The sequence below is a fragment of the Molothrus aeneus genome, chromosome 7, assembly GCF_037042795.1.
Source record: "Molothrus aeneus isolate 106 chromosome 7, BPBGC_Maene_1.0, whole genome shotgun sequence".
NCBI classification, from domain to species: domain Eukaryota; kingdom Metazoa; phylum Chordata; class Aves; order Passeriformes; family Icteridae; genus Molothrus; species Molothrus aeneus.
In genome coordinates this window covers 32,838,426-32,858,381 of record NC_089652.1, presented here as the reverse complement: position 1 = coordinate 32,858,381, position 19,956 = coordinate 32,838,426, and the positions used below count along the sequence as shown (strand labels likewise).

Sequence of the window (19,956 nt, the reverse complement as noted above, 5' to 3'; positions counted from 1 at the left end):
CTTGCATCTTTTTCAGAGATTTTTTTATTTTTTTAATGCATGGAAGTGGTTGTGTTTGAATCTGTTATTGGATGTAAGGCTTAAGGCAAAACGATAACATTTTTCTGAACTAAAATGAAACCTGAATTCTATCTGAAATAGTATGAAAAAAAATCCAACTTTTTTAATAAAGAAAGTCTTTAAAAGGTTCAAACCAGATCCATGACATCATTCTATTTTGATGTTACCCCTTTTATTTTCATGAATGTAAGGTTTCTACACCAAAATCGTTTCTGAGCAAAAGCAAACCCTCTCGAAGCCTACTGATGTTTGGCTGTTCAATTGTTGTCACTTCAGGTGTTTTCGAAAAGGTCTGTCCCTCCCTTTCCCCTTCCTTTGTCCCTTTTCCTTCTCTTTTGAGAAATGCAGAACCTCCAGACTGAAAAGATACTTAATCAAAAACATCCCCAGCTCTGCTTCCCTGACACAGCATGTCTGGCCTTCCACATGCTCCTCTCTCCAAGTAATTCCTATTTACAGCCCTGCAATCAGACACCAGCAAATTAAACAACCTTGGTAATAGATTGGGCATCTTTGCCATTTCATTATAAATTAGGAGGCAGGATGAGGACGTGGCCCCTCTCCTCTGGTGGGCCTTGGTGGTGGTTAGCTGACCCCTCCTGTCACCTGCAAGAACTGGGCAGTGGTGGAAGGCACAGCCCTGGCAGACCAGCAGCTCAGAGCCCACTGTTAAAGCACATCTTGGGATATTCCTGTCCCTTGCCTCAGCTTTCCAGAAGTTTAATTTACAGTGGTGCTTGCTTAGCAACGTTAGTAAAAATGGGAAACATCAGCCAGGAAAATGCAGGAGCACAAATAAGACACTTCTTCCCTGGTTTACAGCAGACACTTGGCTGCCTGCCAGTCCTCACTATGGGGTTATGCAAATGCATTTACTCTTCTTTATCAGTAGCCAAAATACCACCGGTGCTGTAAAGCAACATCTGTAAGATCAGGCTGCTCTTCAGAAGAATGGCAGCAAATCTGCTGCACAACAAAACGAGGAGGACACCACCAGGGGATGCTTAAAGGGAGTCAATGTCAGGAGTATTTGATATCTGTGACACTCCAGTCCTGGAACTAAACATGGACTGGATTTTGGGCTGGATTTTTAGCTTTGAATTTTAGGTCCAAAAGGAGAAAGGAGAAGTGTGTGAGTGTCTGGATGCTGTAACATGACATGACCTTTTCTCCTCTACTCAATCAATGGGCTTTGCTCTTGCATTTAGAGTAAGAGTAAAGGATGGGTCAGGCTCAGCTCTGCAGTAAATCTGAGACACAAGCTCAGCAGAAAAAGACTGCCAGGAGGTGGCTAATGGAGCTGTACACTCCCAAAAAAGGGGCTAGATCAGCAAAAAACTCAGAAAGGAACAAGGAAAAAGACAGCTCGATCAGGGGTAGTCACTAAAACTAAAACTCTGCACTGTCATCCAGAAATTCAGTGTGTAAAACAGAAAACATTTATAGAAAGTTTCCATTTCTACTATTAGAGCAAATATAGCAGTGAGTGTGTGAGGGCAGAGCAAGTGAAATTTTAACAAAATCAGGATTTCCCTCCCAGAGCCGCTGATAAGAAATGAGATACAAGAGGCAGGAGAAAGCTAACAAGTGTTAACAGACATAAAGCTGCTGCTGGTCACACTGTGGAATAAATCACAAGTGACTCCATTAAAGTCAAGCAGCTACATGAGCATAAAATCTGTATATTTAGAATCAGCATATAATAAGAGACAAGTAATAAAGTCAAGATGTTAGAAACTGCTGGAACATTTCACAAAGCCTGACTTTTTTCCAACAGATAAAAAAATACTCCATACTTGGGAATGGGTGTAATAGGAGCGGGTAAGAGAAAAGGTTAGAATTCATATTTTCACCTCAGTGTGTGTGCAAAAACACTGCAGAAATTAACAGGGGTAGAGAATTGGATGTAAAATAACCCCTTCTCTCTGCCGTTTGAGTTTGTGCAGGTGCCAGGAGCTATGGATTATTGAGAAACAGATTGATTTCTGCAAAATTCAAGAGAAGGATTTTTCAAGAACTTCTAAGTTCCTTGAAAAACAGAACACAGTAAGATCTCCAGAAATTCTGGCTTTCTCATAAATCAATCAATTTATCAGTCATCTGTAGCTACTGGCACCTACCCAAATCCAACCTGAAGTGAAACAGCAGAGCTCAGCTTAAATTTATATGTGAGAAATAGAAAGAATAAATCTTTCCATTATTTGCTGCACATTACTGCAACCTTCACATTCGAATTACAGCAAAGCAACCTATAAAGACAAAGAGAAATCATTAGATAAAACATTAGATAAGGACAGAAATCATCAACCTCTATCAAAGATGGGCATGCCAGTCACCTATCCTCTACCAGCACCCAAGAGTTACACCCAGACAGGAAAGCTCCTCAATAAAGATGAAAGCCCCAGGTTTACTCACTGGTTTCTTTCCAAAATATACCTTCTAGCATATTCACAATATTTCAGACTTATTTTACCCTGTATTGATTCATAAGAATGAAGGATTTAAGCTGATGCAATCTTAGCCTCTTATACCAAATATATGCAGTACATGACTGAGAATGGATCCTCCATCTCCCACAGCCAGGGCCCAGCAACAGCACAAAGTGATATATAATTCCATTTCCTCAAAACAACAACAAAAAAAAAGAGACCCAGAAGAGAATTATTAAAAAATATAAAATTAATTTAAACAGTCGCAAATCATAGAAGAATGCAAAATCTTCAACATACGCTAGAAAGGAATTAAATCAAGAAAAGGTTCATAAACAAAACACATTAAAAATTGAGTTTAAAACTCAAGAAGGGGATTCATTCACTGTGGTGCTGCCAGGCAGAGCCAGGGCTCCATCACACAAATGCAGCGGGGATGCCACCGAGCGGGAATCCGCCTTACCTCAGCTCCACGTGCTTTCCATCGCTGCGCACACACCGCACCTGCCTGGTTTGGTACCCAATCTCCACCTCCCCGGCTGGGTGCTGGGGATGAGAGCCGCCAAGTCCGGCCGTGCTTCGCTCTCCAGAGTCCGAGCCCAAATCCAGCATAGTCCTGCCCGCCAGCTCCGCGTCTTTAGGATGGGGCAGCCGGCATTGGCCCCAGGGGCCCAGGCGGAGGCTGTAGGTGTGCTGCTCCTCCCCGAGGGGACAGGCAGGAGTCCCGCAGGCTCTGGATTCCGTCAGGTTGGGGCAAGGGGCCCCGCCGTAGAGCGGGGGAGCGATGACGGCCCGTGAGCGGTGCTGCAGGCTCCCGGCGCAGCCCGGGCCGCACGGGGACCAGCCCGAGAACTGGGACACGACGCAGTCCCGCGGGCAGGGCACCAGGCAGGCCTGCTCGGCAGGCGGCTGAGGGCTGAAGTGCTCACAGATCTCGCTGGACACCACGGTCCTGTTCAGCTTCTGCAGGCAGCGGACGCTGCGGCGCTGCAGCCCGTGCTGAGCGGTGACACAGGCCTCGGCCCCCGCCTCAGCGCCCGCAGCCGGGACGAGCCCGCACCTGTCCCATCCCGAAACCTCCCACTCGAACAGCTCCAGGTGCCAGTCGCACACTTTAAAGCACCTCCGCTGGCTCTCGGGTTTGTCCTGCTGGTCGCAGCTGGCGTGGAACGTGGTCCAGCCCTCGGCGTGGGTGCACCAGACGGCCCGGCTGCGAACGCCTCCCGAGCCGCAGTCCCCGATGCAGCGGCCCCAGTGACCTGCAAGAGAGGGGCTGGTGAGAAAAGCCACACAATGCTGCCCTGCAGATCCTCCTGACAACCGGCAGAAATAGCACAGAATGCTGCCTTGCAGATCCTCCTGACAACAGGCAGAAAATCACACAACCACTAAGCCATCAACTCAGAACAGTTTGGGTTGGAGGGGACCATAAAGCTCCTCTCATTCCACCCCTCTGCCATGGAACACCTTCCACTGTCCCAGGTTGCTCAAAGCCCCATCCAACCCGGCCTTGGACGCTTCCAGGGATGGAGCATCCACAGCTTCTGTGGGCACCCTCTGCCAGGCCTTGGACACTTCCAGGGATGGAGCACCCACAGCTTCTCTGGGCACCCTGTGCCAGGCCTTGGACACTTCCAGGGATGGAGCACCCACAGCTTCTCTGGGCACCCTGTGCCAGGGCCTCCCCACCCTCTGATTAAAGAATTTCTTCCTAACCTCTCACCGAAATCTTTCCTCTTTAATTTCAATATATTCCCCCTTCTCCTATCACTATCTGCCCATGTTAAAAAATATAAATCATATATAAAATATAAGCCATATCCCGTCATATTTTAAAAAGCAAATAACTACCAGCTGGTCTCTAAAATTGGTTAAGTGCTTCCTAAAGGCTGCGAGTCGCTTCTCCCAGTGTACTCACATCACTGAATCACTTGGAGAAATTTGGGGAAAAAAGAAAATGCCTCAGAGTGCTTCAAATTAAAGGCAAGCCTTTAATTTCTGCAGCAGTAAAATTCATCCCAAATGAATATTTAATTTCATTTGTACAAATTAATATAAAAATGATCATAAAAGAACAATCATCTAATAGGAAAAGAAAGTCAAGTTAGATAAGAGGAAAACAGTCTTAATAGAGCAATTAGTCAACAGAATAAACTGCACTGGGAAGCAGCAGAGTCATCATCCAAAGGGATAAAACAGTGAGGATAAATACATGAAAATAATCACCCTCAAGGTACACTGAGTAAATCGTTTCCACTTGCAGCACGTGGCACTATGAGACGTGGCAAAGCCATCATTCAAGAGGAGGAGAAATTAGACCAAAATAAAACCCAGCAATGTAGTTTTCAGTTCTGGAGCACACAAACAGACATACGTAATCGTATGAAATTTACTTGAGGATTTACAAGTGAAAGCAATCAGACAAGGCTAAATAGAACGATTTGTCTGTGAAAATATTATTCAATAAAAATCCACCAAATCAAAAAAATACTGAGGGCTATAAAGTACAAAATTGCCAGCAAACTGAAGAGCAAAGGTAGAGAAAAGCACTCAGGCCGAATCTTAACTAATAAAGGGACTTGGATGATCATCTCAAGGGGGTGTTATCTCATTCCTAAGTTTAAAAACTTTCCAATACCTCATAAAAGAGCCATTTTGTTCAGTACAAACATTGCATATATAATTCTTGCCTGAAAATACACTGCAACTGCCCTGTCATTTCTATTTTTTCAAGGCAGAAAATGAACTTGCAACAAATAAGTCGATTTATATTAAGCAATGCTACTGCAGTCAGTTTTTTTTTTAAATTGATTTTAAAACTACCGGAATCAGTTAGATGTTCAAACACACACAAAACCCAAAACCAGTCCCATAACAGCTGCTATTATAATCCCAGGTATTTTCTTCAGGCAATGGTGGTTTTGTTGGCAATCCCATTGTTCTTTCTCTGTGAATAGAGGAGTTGATCCTCCAGAGACAGGCCTTGACACTGTGTAATGAAAAATGAAAATAAATAAATAAAAACTCCTGATGTTTTTATTTTTAGGAAAGGAGAGAAGCAGACAGGAACTGGATATAACTATGCTTCTTTTCCAATAGATCCCATGTTCCTCCTGCCCTATCTTCCAAGCCAGGGCTGCAGCTCTGCCCTCAATCAGGCACCTTTTGCAGTGGTGGACAGGCTGGGGCAAGAGGGGATGGCAGAGTCCTCGAGGTTTGGACAGCTCCAGCTTTTGCTGAATCCCTCAGGCTGTGTGCAGAAATCTGTGTCCTTTTTATGCCTGTTTCACACCAAAAGACATCAGCCCAAGGTAAGGACTCAGTCATGACAGGTACCTTGAATGAGAAAAGGCAGCATCAAACTCTAGTGTGCTCTACAAGCTATCCTACACTAATGACAGGCTTTCAGCAGAATCCAGTGTGCTTAAAAACTAAGTAATAAAAAAAAATTAATCTTTAAAAATGCTTTTGAAGTTCAGTTACAGGGAAGAGGTCCATTGACAACTTAAACATTCATCCTTGATACTTCACCTTGATCTAACAGAATAATCTTTTCTATTGCCACCAAGATTTGAAACCAGACATCAGATTATGCAATTACTGTCATCTAAAGGTAATAGTCAAAATTCAGACCTCAAATCCTGGGTGGCTTTTTATTAACAGGGAAAAGTGACAATGATTAAGCATCACAACATAATTGTATCGTGAACTTATTTATTTCTGTGCAGCACCTCAGCAAAGGCAGTGTAGTTTTTAGAGATGTGGAAGTTTCTGTACAGAAGAAGTTCCATTTTCACCAGTTTTATTTAAAGCAAACATTTTTTAAAAAAATCCCTTTAGCATTAAATGAACGAAACTTAACACACCAATAGGACCTTGAAACACATTACACCAATCAAGGATTTACTATTTCTTAAGACAGTGAATTGCATTAAAATAGCATTAACTCCCCCCCCCCCATGGAGGAATGCCAAGCAGTTGTAGCAGAGATCACTCATCAAACCCAGCACTGCTCTTTCCCCACTGCACAGAACTCTCCTGGGGGCTGCTCATGAACTGCTCTACTCATGAACAGCAGAATGATCACTCAAACATTAACAGGATAGAGAGACACTCAGCTGAAGCCAGAAAGCAAGAACTGACCATTATTTAAAGTCAGATGTGAATTTAGAATGAAAAATTACAAAAAACAAACCAAAAAAAAAACCACCAAGCAAGAACTTGTAAGTAATTACACTGTCGTTAGACATATTATAATTTGCAATTATTCCCTGACAATCATGCTAAAAACAGAGCCTGCTCTTGGCATACCAGGAAAAGAAGCATGAAAAATAAGGTTAAAAAAATCAGATGCAAAACCCATTACTATAGATTTTTTTCACTTCCTGACAATCTCCTCAGGACGTGGCAGTAAACTTATCCACAGTGTTTCACTGCTTGGTTAAATATCCTTTTCAGTAGCTTAAATGAGGAGAAAGCTGCAAATACTTCTAGTCAATAGTCCGCTTTGTAATTAGAATTTAATTATTTTTAGAAGGCTCATATTAAATTTACACTTTTCTCAAAATCTATCTGAGTCAATTAAAAGAAACATCTCAGCACAATGTGAATTATAATACTAACTGTGTTATAAACCCACTGCAATTTAGGCATCAGAAGCCTGAACTGCAGAAACATGCTTTACAACTCCCCATCTAGAATGGAAGGCCACTGGTAATTAAAGAAGAAGACTAAATAAGAGGAAATTAATTTCACAGTGATCTGTCTACAGAAAGTACAAAAATATGAAGATAAAGGCTTGACAGTCTGTCTCCTATGTATTGTACCCTAATCAGATGCTGGATGGAGGTTTGATCTCATCGCAGCAGGACACAGACTGCGGATGTACATGGAAACAGGGAGGCTCCAAGCTGGGTGTAAGGAAAAACCTCACTGCTGTGAGGATAACCCTGGGAACAGGCTGCCCCAAAGGACTACAGAACCTCATCCTTGGAGGTTTCCAAGATCTGACTGAGCAAACCCTGAGAAACCTCAGGGTGTGCATTCAGTGCTGAACCTGCTCTGTGATGACGTTTAACCAGATGAGCTCCCGTGGTCCTTTTCCACCTGGGTATCTTTGTGTAGGAGCATCTAACTCAAAGCAAGGCTTTCTCCAGCAGGATGCCAAAAACAAAAGGTTTTCACTAATAAATACCACTGAGATCTCCAAAATACCAATAAACACACAGCAGCATGAATAAATCCATTAGTCAACCAAGCCAAAGAGAAGTTCAACCAAATCACTATTTCCAAAAATGAGAAGGGAAACAAAACTTGCTGGGCTCACACAAAAATCATAACAGACAGATGAGGTGTCTTTGTTTGTGAAGAACTGTGAACAAAGACATCCCACTGTTTCTTCCAGAGCATCTGTAACACTACAAGCAATGACATGAAAGGGATTAATTAATCAAGACAATCTGTTAAAGCAAAATTACACATTGTTCTGGTTCTCATCTTTGATCAGCCAGAAAGAGCTGTACTATCACCCCACTCAGCTTCTCTAACCCCTTTCAAAACATGCAATAACACAGCAAATTGAGTTTATTTGATGCACTGTGCACTGATTTGTTTTTCCTGCCTTCAAGACCTACCTACAACTGCACCATAATTGTGTCTGAAAGGATGCAGTGACATCTGCTCTCTGACACACAGGTCACACACACATAAGGCAAGCAAGCTATACAGATAATAATTACACTTTACAGACAAAATAAAACACCACCAAACACCAAACTTATAAGAGAAATCCCAGTAAGAGCTGCTTAGTAAGTATGTTATTGTTTCATAAGAACTGCTAGAATAATTATGCTCTGTTTATTGTGACATTTTAGCTTAATTGAAACCATTTCACCGTCTGAGAATTCATTCAATAATAAGCATCTCCCACAATGACTCTGTCCCTGTTGCTATGCTCTGATTTGCAAACTTAGCAGAAGATGAGCAATCAGTAAAACAGAATATTGTGTTAGTAATTTGTATCAGATAAGAGATACGCTCCACCGAAGGAACACTGAAAAAATTAATGGACAATCATTGGAATAGTCCTATTTTCTACCCATTTTTACCCTCTCTTTCAGTTTAAGTATCAAATTTAGGAGCAATCGTTCAAGACCTTAACAACTTGTTTTTGAACAGAAACTCCTAATTCTTATCCATCATAACAAAGATGTACAACTTCATTTACTGAGGAGTGACTCCACCAGACAGGACATAACTCCCCAAAAATCCCTGCAGCATCCACTTTAATTGAATACTTCCGTTTGAAATGTCCCAGAAGCCCTCTGAATGTCATCCTTCCACCAGAGCATGGTTATGGGAAGTGCAAAGCTCCAACTCAGCCTGTGAATTCTGAGAACAGGTATCAACTGACTCAGAGAACACATGAGCCCTATTCCTAATGGCACTACAGCTAATTAATCTCCACTATTAGTAAGACAGAAAAAAATAAATTCCACTGAATATGTTTCACCAGAATAGCTGGTTGTTTTATGAGAAGGTTTTATGAGATTTATGTAATTTTAATGTAATTTTATGAGAATTATGCACGTTTTATGAGATTTTGAGGTATATTTATTTTTCATATGCCAAAGCTGTTGAAGATCACACAAATTACAACATAGTTCCTCACCAATATTTTTTTTCTTGGCATGATACAAAGGCATTGGGGTTCTCGGCACATTATGCCAAGAAAAATAATTCTAAAGATTTAGATAAGGATCCTACAGCCACATATTTTCTTGCAGACTAAACAGGCTAGAATCTTTGCAGTCTAGGACACCAGATCGGGGATGTTTCAGTATTTTATAATACAAAGGAATGTTAGTATGGCTGAAGTTGGCTGAACTGCCCATTCCCTTGCTTTCGAAAAGAGCCCTCCTGTCTCCTTGCCCTGCATCTGCTGCCACATCTCAGCCAAAATAGAGATTATTTACTTTGCCTATTCTTAACTGTCTCAATTATTTTCCTATTTATTATTAACAGCAATTCATTAAATCCCTTTGTACTATAATCTGAATGAAAGATTCTATACAAAAGACTCTTGTTCTATTTGCTGAGTGTCATACAGGGCATAAAAAATTCCTCTGATTCCTGGGATTAATTTTAAATATATGCAGCACTTTTTTAAACTTTCATGACCTACACAAATGAGCAATTCAGCAGCTTAGTTATTCATCTTATTTCAGATCTGAATAAATGTGAAATTTAGTGACTTACAGCCATGCAGCAGTTTGTTCCAATTTTACATTTCAGGTTTTTTCTTTATTATCCATATGCTGTAACACTCTAGACACACTCCAGCAAGAAAGACATTCTGCAGCAGAATGTAATGAACACTGCTGTTTATGAAAATACAGAGATTTACTAACCCCTTGGCACTGGAAGGCAGGATTTCCCAATATTAAGAACTAATGTAAATGGTATTAGCTGAGCTACTCAATCATGTGCCCACACCCCGGAGACAGCCCAGGGAAAAATATTCTTTCCTTTCAACTCTCAATTAAAAACAGAAAAATAAAAAATACCCCCACACATTCCAAAACATTTCTGTCATATTCATCCAACACATTTTGAGGGTCTGTGAGAACAGATTTCTGGCCTTGACAGCAGTGGAAAATAGGATATGAGACCTAGTAATAAGTAATGTATATAAGCTTGTGCGTTGAAAAACAAAAAGGATAAATAGATCTTATCGACAGATTACAACTCTAAATTGTTTACTGGGTATGAGATTAAAAACACCTCAGTGCTGGATTATAAATAGCCATAATCAAACTCTGGCCTTTTTGGAATTCCAAACATCTATGGAAACCGATTCTTTTTAAAACATAATAGCCTTTGTAAGGTGTTTGTAAATGTAACCTTAAGAGCAAAAGAAATGTTTCTTCAGTCACTCCAGCTTGACTCTGGGGTTTGTAATCCCCAACAGGAACTGTTATTTCTCAGCGGGGAAAAAGCCAAACCCAGAATCAACACAAGACAGGTTACACAGCACCTCCTGTAACACAAACCACCAGTTTACCAGTGGGGGCTGTGGGGAAATCCTGGCATTGCTGGACACCCCTCTCAGCAGCACCTTCTCCTGAGCCCCCAGGTGCACTTCAGTCTTTTCCCCAGTCCACAGGAAATCTCCGATCCCTTCAAGCACAACGAAACAAGAAGTTGAGAAGGTCCACTCTGATATTTGCAGGCAAGTAAAAGTAAGCGAGAGAGAGATTTGTGAATGGGGTTATTTCTCACTTGGCTCCCAGAACTGCGTGATTCTGAAGTCTCTCCAGTTGGATACAGCTCCTTACACCACTGCTTTCACACCAGCAAGCTTCACACAGAGTTTTTTCTGCTTTTCTCACACACTGCTGCCCTTCACAGAGGCAGTCACTCTGAGATATTTTTCAAGCATGCAAAGCCTGCTTGAAGCATTTCACCCCATGTCCATGTTCTGGTAAGAGCCCAGCTGGGATGCACTCAGCTCTGGAGAGTCCACCTCATCTGCATCTTCACAAGGAACCTCACCACAGAATGGTTTGGGCTGGAAGGGACCATAAACACCATCTCATTCCAATCTCCTGCCATGGGCAAGGGCACTTTCCACTGGACCAGGTAACACCAAGCCCTGTCCAACCTGGACTTGCACACTTCCAGGGAGATGGGGCGGCCATGGCTTCTCTGGGCACCCTGTGCCAGGGCCTCACCCCCCTCACAGGGAAGAACTCATGAACAGGGAAGATTGGCACTCATGGACTCCTGAGGGAGCCACAGCAGGAAGCTCTCTGCCAAAGGTTCACTGCCCTGAGACAAGGCCTTGCTGGGACAGCTGGGGGAGGCAGCAGTTCAACATCTGCTTATTCGAGCTTCAAGACACACAGAGAATTCTTATTTTAGTTCTGTAAGAATTCATTACCCAGAAAACACCAAAGATAGAGCCCAACCCCTCTTCCAAATTGTGGCAACTGCAGTTTCTAATTTTCTTACTCTTTCATGAAGCTTAAATTATGTTTGTTCATTAAAATAATAGCAAAATTAAAAAATTGTTTCAGAGAAAAAAGTTGTGAAATAATATAGCAATCTGCACACCTGCAAAACCTTTCTGAAGTACAGAAATTTACTTCACAAACACATTATCACAGAAACACATGCATCCCCCTCCAGACATTATTTTAAGGGAGAACTATAATTTTTCTGCTTAGCTTCATCCTATTTCCAACTTACATATTTTATAACCCACCATAGCCCAGAAGCCCACGAACATTTTCAGCTACTACAGCAATCAATATGTGATGGTAAAGGGATGGAAATCCAGAGATGCACATGGAAGTGCTACCAAGTCTGGCTGGGGTGAAACAGAGCAGCTGCTTCACCTGTCCCTCAGCCTCCTGCAGAGCTGATCCACCTGCAGATGTGGGAAGTTCTGGGAAGTTCTCCAGGTGGGACCTCTGGTGAGCCCCCCTTGGAGCAGCTCCTGTCCCCTTGCTCTGGAGCAGAAGTGGGGCTGCCCACAGCACTTGGAACAGAAAAGGTAAAACACAGACATCGTGTACTGCTACAGAAAACACCTTCTCAACCACATGGGCCACTCATTATTCCTAATAAACATTACAGAAGAGCTATACAATGGGCAGGAGCCCCATGGAGCCCAACTGCTGCTAATTAGTATTTCTGAAAAGATGGAGAACACCTATAATAACGATTCCCTGGCAACAGCATAATTAATTCATATGAAAAGTTCTATTTTTAAACATGTGCATTATCAATTCTATAAAAACTGGACAGAGGTTATTGTAGAACTCTACAATCTGCTTTTACTGGGCATTTTCACTTTATTTACAGTCCATATTTAGTTATCCTCTTTCAATTATTAATAATTAAATTTCCATTTACTCTAGACACTCCATATTCTCAAGGGAAATCATTTTGGAAAAGCACAACTCTCTGTGTTGTGTGAAAATAGCTGTGCAGGAATAAACCAAATGAGAAGCTATGCCAAAATGTGGAATATAAGTGTTCTCCAGCAGTAAATCAATTTCACTGTCCCACACACACTGGGAGCACTGGTTGCTGACTGGTGACTGAGCAAAGAACTCAAAGAGCTCTCAAAGAGCTGCAGTTTCCAATGCATAGCAGCATGGAAGGTTTTGAGATGCCAGTGGTTTTCCCTTCAGGGAAGAAGGACAAGCATATAGCACATACTAAAACAAAACAAACAAACAAACCCAAAAAAAAAAACCAAAAGAAAAAAACAAAAAACCCAACAACGAAATCTAGTTCACAAAAGTTCCATAATTAATGTAACAGGAAAGCCAAAACAAAGACGATAATGTCCTAATTGAAATAAACTCCCATCACATCATAAATTCTGCTTCTTGACAGTAGAACAGAATACTAAGAATACTAAAATGCTTCAGTTTGCACTCAGGAAGCATGATTACATTACCTCATTCAGGCTTGCAGGTGTTAAGATAAGAAAAGTCTTGGGAATCTTGTGCCAAAAATTACAAAATATAACTAAGCACATCATTTCTGGATGAGTATGTGAAGAAAGAAAAATCTCCATCCCATCTGGAGGCAGATTTTGCCAGGCATCATTCCAAATGACTGCACATGCAGGTAAGAGAGCAAAATATGGTCAGGTTAAGATCTGAACATCAGGCCAGACTGAGATCCAGGGATCATATGAAGGGGTTGTATTAACCCATGAAATTTTCTACTAGTTTTAATTTTAATTTAGTTTTTTCCTCTTCCAGCTGAGATTGATTCCATAGAGCAAAAGCCAGTAATGCTTAAGGATAAACAGAGAAGAGAGTACCATAGTTTGGGCCATAAATTGTGTCAGGAGCCCAAGAGCTGCAAGTCCTGCAAGGTGTTAACCCACAGTCTGGGCTGGGAAAAAGCACTTTAGGGGAAGGGGCAGAGTTTGGGATGCTTTTTCTCAGCATCTGCACTTCTGAAATACAGAAAGCTGAGAGTAGAACATCAATTCCAGTAAGTCAAAGATGGAAGTGTTCAAACATCAAACTGCACCCTGAAGTTACTTAGGGGTCAGTCTCAGCAGACGGGCAGATCTTCACTACCTCTTTGGCAGCTGTTCTGCTCACAGTAGCCTGAATTTATCGTGGTTTTGCATTTCTGAATAGCCTTCATCTATCACTGAAATCCTAACAGATGGACACCTTTACTCACATTTTCACAGCTTCAGCACAAGGGATAAAACCACCTCCTCTGAGATGTTTAAACAGCTGATAATACCTAATCCCGAGGCTGGTTTTGCTAGCACAGCCCCATATTTCTTTCAAAAACCACTACCAGATGTGGCAGAGAGCACTCAGGTTTTCTGTTTGCTGAGCAGAGATGGACAATCTTGAACTTGGAAATCTGGTCACTGTTGCCATAAAAGATCTCACACCCTGATTTTTTGAAATAAAAGAATTGTGACATGGGAATATATCAGATATGGATGCACATATGCTGTACATGTATTTCACATCCAAACAAAGGCATCTGCCACCACAATGCCAGCCCACACTTTGCAAGTGAAGATTTTTTAGAAACAGACGTTCTTACACATAAGTAATCATTTAACAAGGCCTCAGAAATGCAGCCCTTAATAGATTTAATTAACAGGTTAATGATGTGCATAGCATGCATGCTCTCAAAAGCAAAGATTTTCATATTAAGCTTGTTTCTGTTTCACAGAAGCAGCTTTCTGTAGAATATCTGTGCTCATGTAATTGCACATCTGGCACTTCTGCTGCTTTCAATTGCAGAGATATTTACAAACAGTGCTAGTAATTTGCACAAGAGCACCTATCTGTTCTACTGTTTTACACTACAAATAAAGATATTTGCATGAAAATCCAACTGCAAGGAGTCCTCTTTTGTACTCCTGAGCGGTTCTATTGAATATATAAAAAGATAATTTAGCCTGCACAATAAATCTAATACACTGATGTCATGACTGCCTCAGATACCTGCATAAACTAAGCCAGCCACGGATTCACCTTGATATAAAGGGGTCAAGTAAAAATTTTTAGATAATTCTAAATTAAACATCAGCCCTGGTAATCATCTCTGGTCCCCTGTGCCACCACATGGCAAAACTAATGTTTTAAAATATAATTTCTTGGTGTTGTTCATTCATCATCCTCACTGTAACTGGGAAATGATCAAAAACCAGGCCAGAATAATGGAAATCCCACGTTATCTCTACCAGTATTGTCAAGGTAATGCAGTGGTTATTAATTTAAATACACCTCAAAGAACTAGCACAACTTCAAACACCATTCAAGAAGATAAAAGGCCATTCCTGCCTCCAGCTGCTTTCAGTTCAATTTAGGTCACATTTAGGTTCATCAGATAGCACCTGAAATCCCTCAACTTGCTAAATATTGACAGGAAATGTTGCTGCCCCAGTGTTTAATCAAAGGAGTGGATGAGCCCAAAGTCCTGACTGAAAGGAGATGCTATCAAAGGAACCTTCCAACACCTGCTCAAGCTCAGGAATGGCAGAAAAGATAAACCAAGACAAATATCCCTTTCCCCTTCATAGGTTAAGACATATCTGATCAAGAAAAATCATAAATTATTTCCTAAAAGGAAAAGGATATATGTGTGATTGTGCATAACTGATGCCAAAGATTTAAGTACACACAGACATAGAACTATGTGCTGTGAGATATTTATATCCAAATTATCCCATTTTGCTCACATTTTGGAATCAATCAGTGTTTTCCTGCTCAGTCTGTATCCAACACACCAGAGCATATGTAAAATATCATGATTGCCATACCATGGGCTCTGAAATACTGGAACCAGCTCCTAACCCTTCCCACAGTGCCTTGGAGGTCATGAGGGAGGCTGTGGGTACTTCTGAAGATCAGATTATGACAGGCAATGAACAAAACACTGAAATCTGGTAACCTAATTATTCCAAATCCCCTGAGAGGAATGCAGACAGGCAGAATGAGGAGTGATTTTGGGGAACAGGACAATAAAAACACTTAGCTAATAATCCTGAACCACAGATTTCAAGTGGCTTTTAGTTTTGCTGCTTTTATATGAGTAAGCTGTTTCCATATGAACCAGCTCATTAGCATGCCCCAGCTGGTTCATTAACCAGTACATGAAGATTCAGGATCACCACAAGAAAACAATAAACTGCTACAGAAAGAAATTCCTTAAGAAATGGCAAGGGCTATCTGGGCTCTTCCAGAAGGAAATCCAGCTCCTGGTCTTCTCCCCTGGTTTAAAGAATTGCAAAGTTCAGAGCAGAGTTTGTGTAACCATGCACCAGCCACAGGAAACCTATATACATCCACAGCAGATGGGGAACACTCAGCTGTAGACAAACCAGACTGGTACTTCTGTCAAATAGGAAAAATCGGCTTTCCCACTAAGGATACTGACATAACTGCTCTTAATTGAGTTTTAATTCCACCAGGAATTCTTTAATTCAATGAAGCCACTTGAAAACAGTATTCTATTATAAATGTCTATTCCTTTCTTATGATTCCCATAACAATATTTCAGAATATTCTGAGGTAAATAAAGGCAATTTGATTTGGGATCTTTTGAACAGTAAGCCATATATTTTACATATACAAAGAGAAATGATTGGTCAAATGCAAAAATCAATGAAGAAAAGGGAGCTAAGAAAATGTAATCCATATTCATTACATGTTTAAAACATTTACAGTCTGCCCTGTCTGAAGTTTAGAAATTCAAGATATTCATCATCTTTGAAAATTGATCTTAAATGACTTGTATTCCTTCTGCGATGATGCAGAAAGATTTTTAGTCTATATCTAATCTTGATACTGCTGCACATATAGAAAGGGTGTTCCAAAAAGCATAAACAGAAAGCAAAAGCAGGCTGTATATGGCTAATAATCTACATAAACTTCAGATCTTTTTACAACAAACAAAAATTCTAATTTCTTCAAACAGTATTTACTGTTCATAGGATGTGTTTTTTAAAAACCCTTTCTTAAAGCTGGTATGCTAAATTTGAACTGTTTTTACCTTAATGCCTGAAAAACAGAGAAAACACCTCCTGGCCTCTGAGCTTGGTCACTGTAAGGCTGCATTGCCATAGGTTCTTTTACTCAAAGATCAGCCAGTTTTGTTGTCCCATCACTCTTCCCAAACCACTTCACTGTACCATATTCCCATTCTCCCAAGTATTCTAACTTAAACCAATAAACACTCTTGACAGGTAAACTAAGCAACTAAATACTTTTCCACAGTCATTTTTACTCATGCATAAACAGAATATTAATGATTACTCAGTCACCATTTCCATTTATCTAAATTTGCCTGCTTATAACAGTTGCTGCCCAAAGAATTTTCCCCTGATAATGACGGATGTGTGGTCACACACCATATCCACAGATAGCCTTATTTATTTCCACAAGCCATCAGTTTGCACCAGACTATGAAAGCAGAAGCTTCCCACCACGTGTCCAGAAAGCCTCACACCAAACTTTGCAATAAAGAGAGAATAAAACAGCGTATGCACTCCTGCATTGCCCTGTACCTTCCTGGCCCTTCAGGACAGCATCCCACAGGATCCTAGAGAAGGAACCATCAACATGAGCATCACATTTCTCCTGGGAGGAGACTCCAGAGCTGACAACCCACCACCTCCCCAGGGTGACAGCCCAGCCTTAGGATGCATGGGAGCAAGGGGACAGTAACACCAGGAGAGGTGTACAAGGGGGGAGCTGTGCAACAATAACTGCATTGTTCTTCTCCTCCGCAATGATTAGATCTGGACTAACACTGATGACCCTCTTACAGCTTCAGCCACATTGCCATTAATTAACTGGCTTTATTTATCTCTTCCTCCTTGACCAAGAGGAGAAAAAATTTGCCTTGCAACACTTGGACTCATATTAAGAGATGGACTGTCCTTCTCAGCCCATACAGATCTGTGTGGTTTTATTCCTGAAACTGCAATCCCAAATCCCACCAGCACTGCAATGAACCAGGAAGAGGGAACCAGGTTCTGCCAGACCAGCCCAGGCAGAGCACTGTGCCAGAACACTGGTAAACACACAAGTGCCTGCTGTAATGCAACAGATTCAAATCCTGAGGTCTGGGAATAAATCAGCCTCAGTAAGTAGAAATAAAGATGTTTTGCATCAGCCCTCACTGTCTTTACATTTATAAGATACTGCAATGCCTTGGAAAAACAAGTCACTATGGCTCCCTGACTACAAAGTTCAGAGTCTTGGGTATTGCAACAGACCTTAATCTTCTCAACTAATTCATTTCATTTCACATGTAATAGCTGAAGAATACTACACATAACAAAGAGACTTATGATAGAAACTGATTTAATTTTTTTAAATACCAACTAATCAGAACATATTACAAATTCTTCCCTAGATTAAGGACGTACTAAAGCCCTTCTCAAGTTTCATATGTTAATAAACCCATCCATAACAACAAGTCTGTAGGGTTTTCTATATTCATAATTTATGGGAAAAACAGATTTTCCCTAAAGAAACTTTGGTGAGGCTTGAAAACACCTTTTTATGGTCACCCTAAAAAACCCTTCAAAATCACTCAATTATAATGAAATTGCTTATACAAGCTACAATAAATTATTAACTCAGCATCAAGAATATAAATAAAGGGCATGCAGCAGTAACAACACCATGTGCCATCAGGCCAACAGGGATTACAGCATTCAACAGCTGGACCATTAGAACAAGGCACTGGTGCCAATCACACTGATAAAAAGTAAGGGGGGGCTTACTGATCACCATGCCCCAGGGAGGAGGAAGAACAGCTGCTATTTCCTGCAGAATCTGTCATATTTCCTCTCTTCAGGGAATTCAAGCCCCAGACAAATAAATTGGTTGGGCAGGCACAAGAATTCAGTTTTTTCCTGTCTATTTTTGTGAATGTGTTTGCCAGCTCAAGGAGAAAAACACTTTTACAGCAAGAATAAATATCTCCCCCTGCAACATCCATGTTCTTCACTCGGGGGGTTTGCAGTGTCAGGACCAGCAGACACTTGACAGAAGCATCCATGGCATCATCTTCCAAAGGGAAACAGGGACAAACTGGTCTCTATTTTGTCAATTTGACATGAGCAGAGTCTGCACTCCTACTCAGTTTTTCATTTCATTCCTACTTTTTTTTTCATTTAACTCTCTCCTACATTTTGGATGCTGAACTAATTACTAAATTTCATTGACGAACTTCAGCATGCCAAGAAACATTTCTCAGTAACTTCCTTGAATTTCAAAATGAGTATCAGGCTGTTATATAATTTCTTTCAAGAAGTCACAGGAAAGAATTCCGTATCGACTCGGACTCGCTTCCCACTGATGCCTAATCCATATTGCAATAATAATGTAAATTATCTCTGAGGAGTGGTTAGCCATTGTGGTCAGATCACATTGCAGGCAGACGAGCTCAACCAATATGTAAACTGTGAGGGAGAGTGGTAAATGTGCTGATTATGTAAATAGAATTGTTTGAAGTCAAAGATGCGGGCCTGTATTTCACTGATAAAATGTGTAAAATAGGAAAAAAACACTGCGTAAGCAATTAAATTTAACTTTCTAATCAATAAAAGGCAAACTGGGACCTAAATCCACTTTATGGGATTTAGAAATCAAATTCTCCCTGCAACTCAAAGGCAGCTGTGATGCCCATTTGACTAGAAGGGAACTTACTGTAAGACAAAAATGTCACATTCTATCTCGATACCACTCACAAAAGAGTCATGTGTCATTCAACTAAGATAACTTGGTCTAATGATGCTCCTGATCTTTAGTTCTGGCTGGCATTCTTTGTAAATAAAGCTGGACTCTCAACACTTTTGATGGCAGCATCTCACAGGAGTTTGGCAGATGAGCTCACCTGCCCTTGGTAATGCTTTGGATTCATTTTTTGTAGGTCCAGTATTTCTCCAAGGACTCCAGAGGTAGGAAGCATATTGTGCCTTTAAACTTTTACCTCATTTCAAATATTTCCATGTTGAAATGGAAACAACTTGGGTTGGAATCAACATGCCCAGAGCTGCAAAGCATCCATTCTCCCACCTTTTCTGTGAGCAGAATGTGGTGGCCCAGCACAGTCAGAGCACAGCTTTGATTTCACTGCTGGCTGCCAAACACAGAGTCCACTTCATTTTTCTTTCTCTCCTCATTCATCCATTTCATACAACCATAGAATAGTTTGGGTTGGAAGGATTTTAAAGACCATCTCATTCCAACCCCTGCCATAGGCAGGGACACTTTCCACTAGATAAGGTTGCTCCAACCTGGCCTAAAACACTTCCAGGGGCATCCACAATTTCTCTGGCAACCTGTCCCAGTGCCTCACCACCCTCACAGGAAAGAAATCTCATTTTCTTATGTTGCCACCAAAACATGGCACAATCTGCCACCAAACACAAACTCCTCCACTTCACAGA

At 41.1% G+C, this 19,956-nt stretch overlaps 1 protein-coding gene across 2 annotated transcripts in view; it reads right to left on the bottom strand.

The window, feature by feature from the left end:
* The window catches only part of THSD7B (thrombospondin type 1 domain containing 7B), a 299,199-nt gene that overhangs the window by 189,753 nt on the left and 89,490 nt on the right, over window positions 1–19,956 (bottom strand). For both annotated transcript variants that reach the window (XM_066553613.1, XM_066553614.1), the window contains exon 4: window positions 2,953–3,748. In XM_066553613.1, coding sequence (XP_066409710.1) covers window positions 2,953–3,748 — 796 coding nt within the window. The remainder of the gene's footprint in view (window positions 1–2,952; window positions 3,749–19,956) is intronic.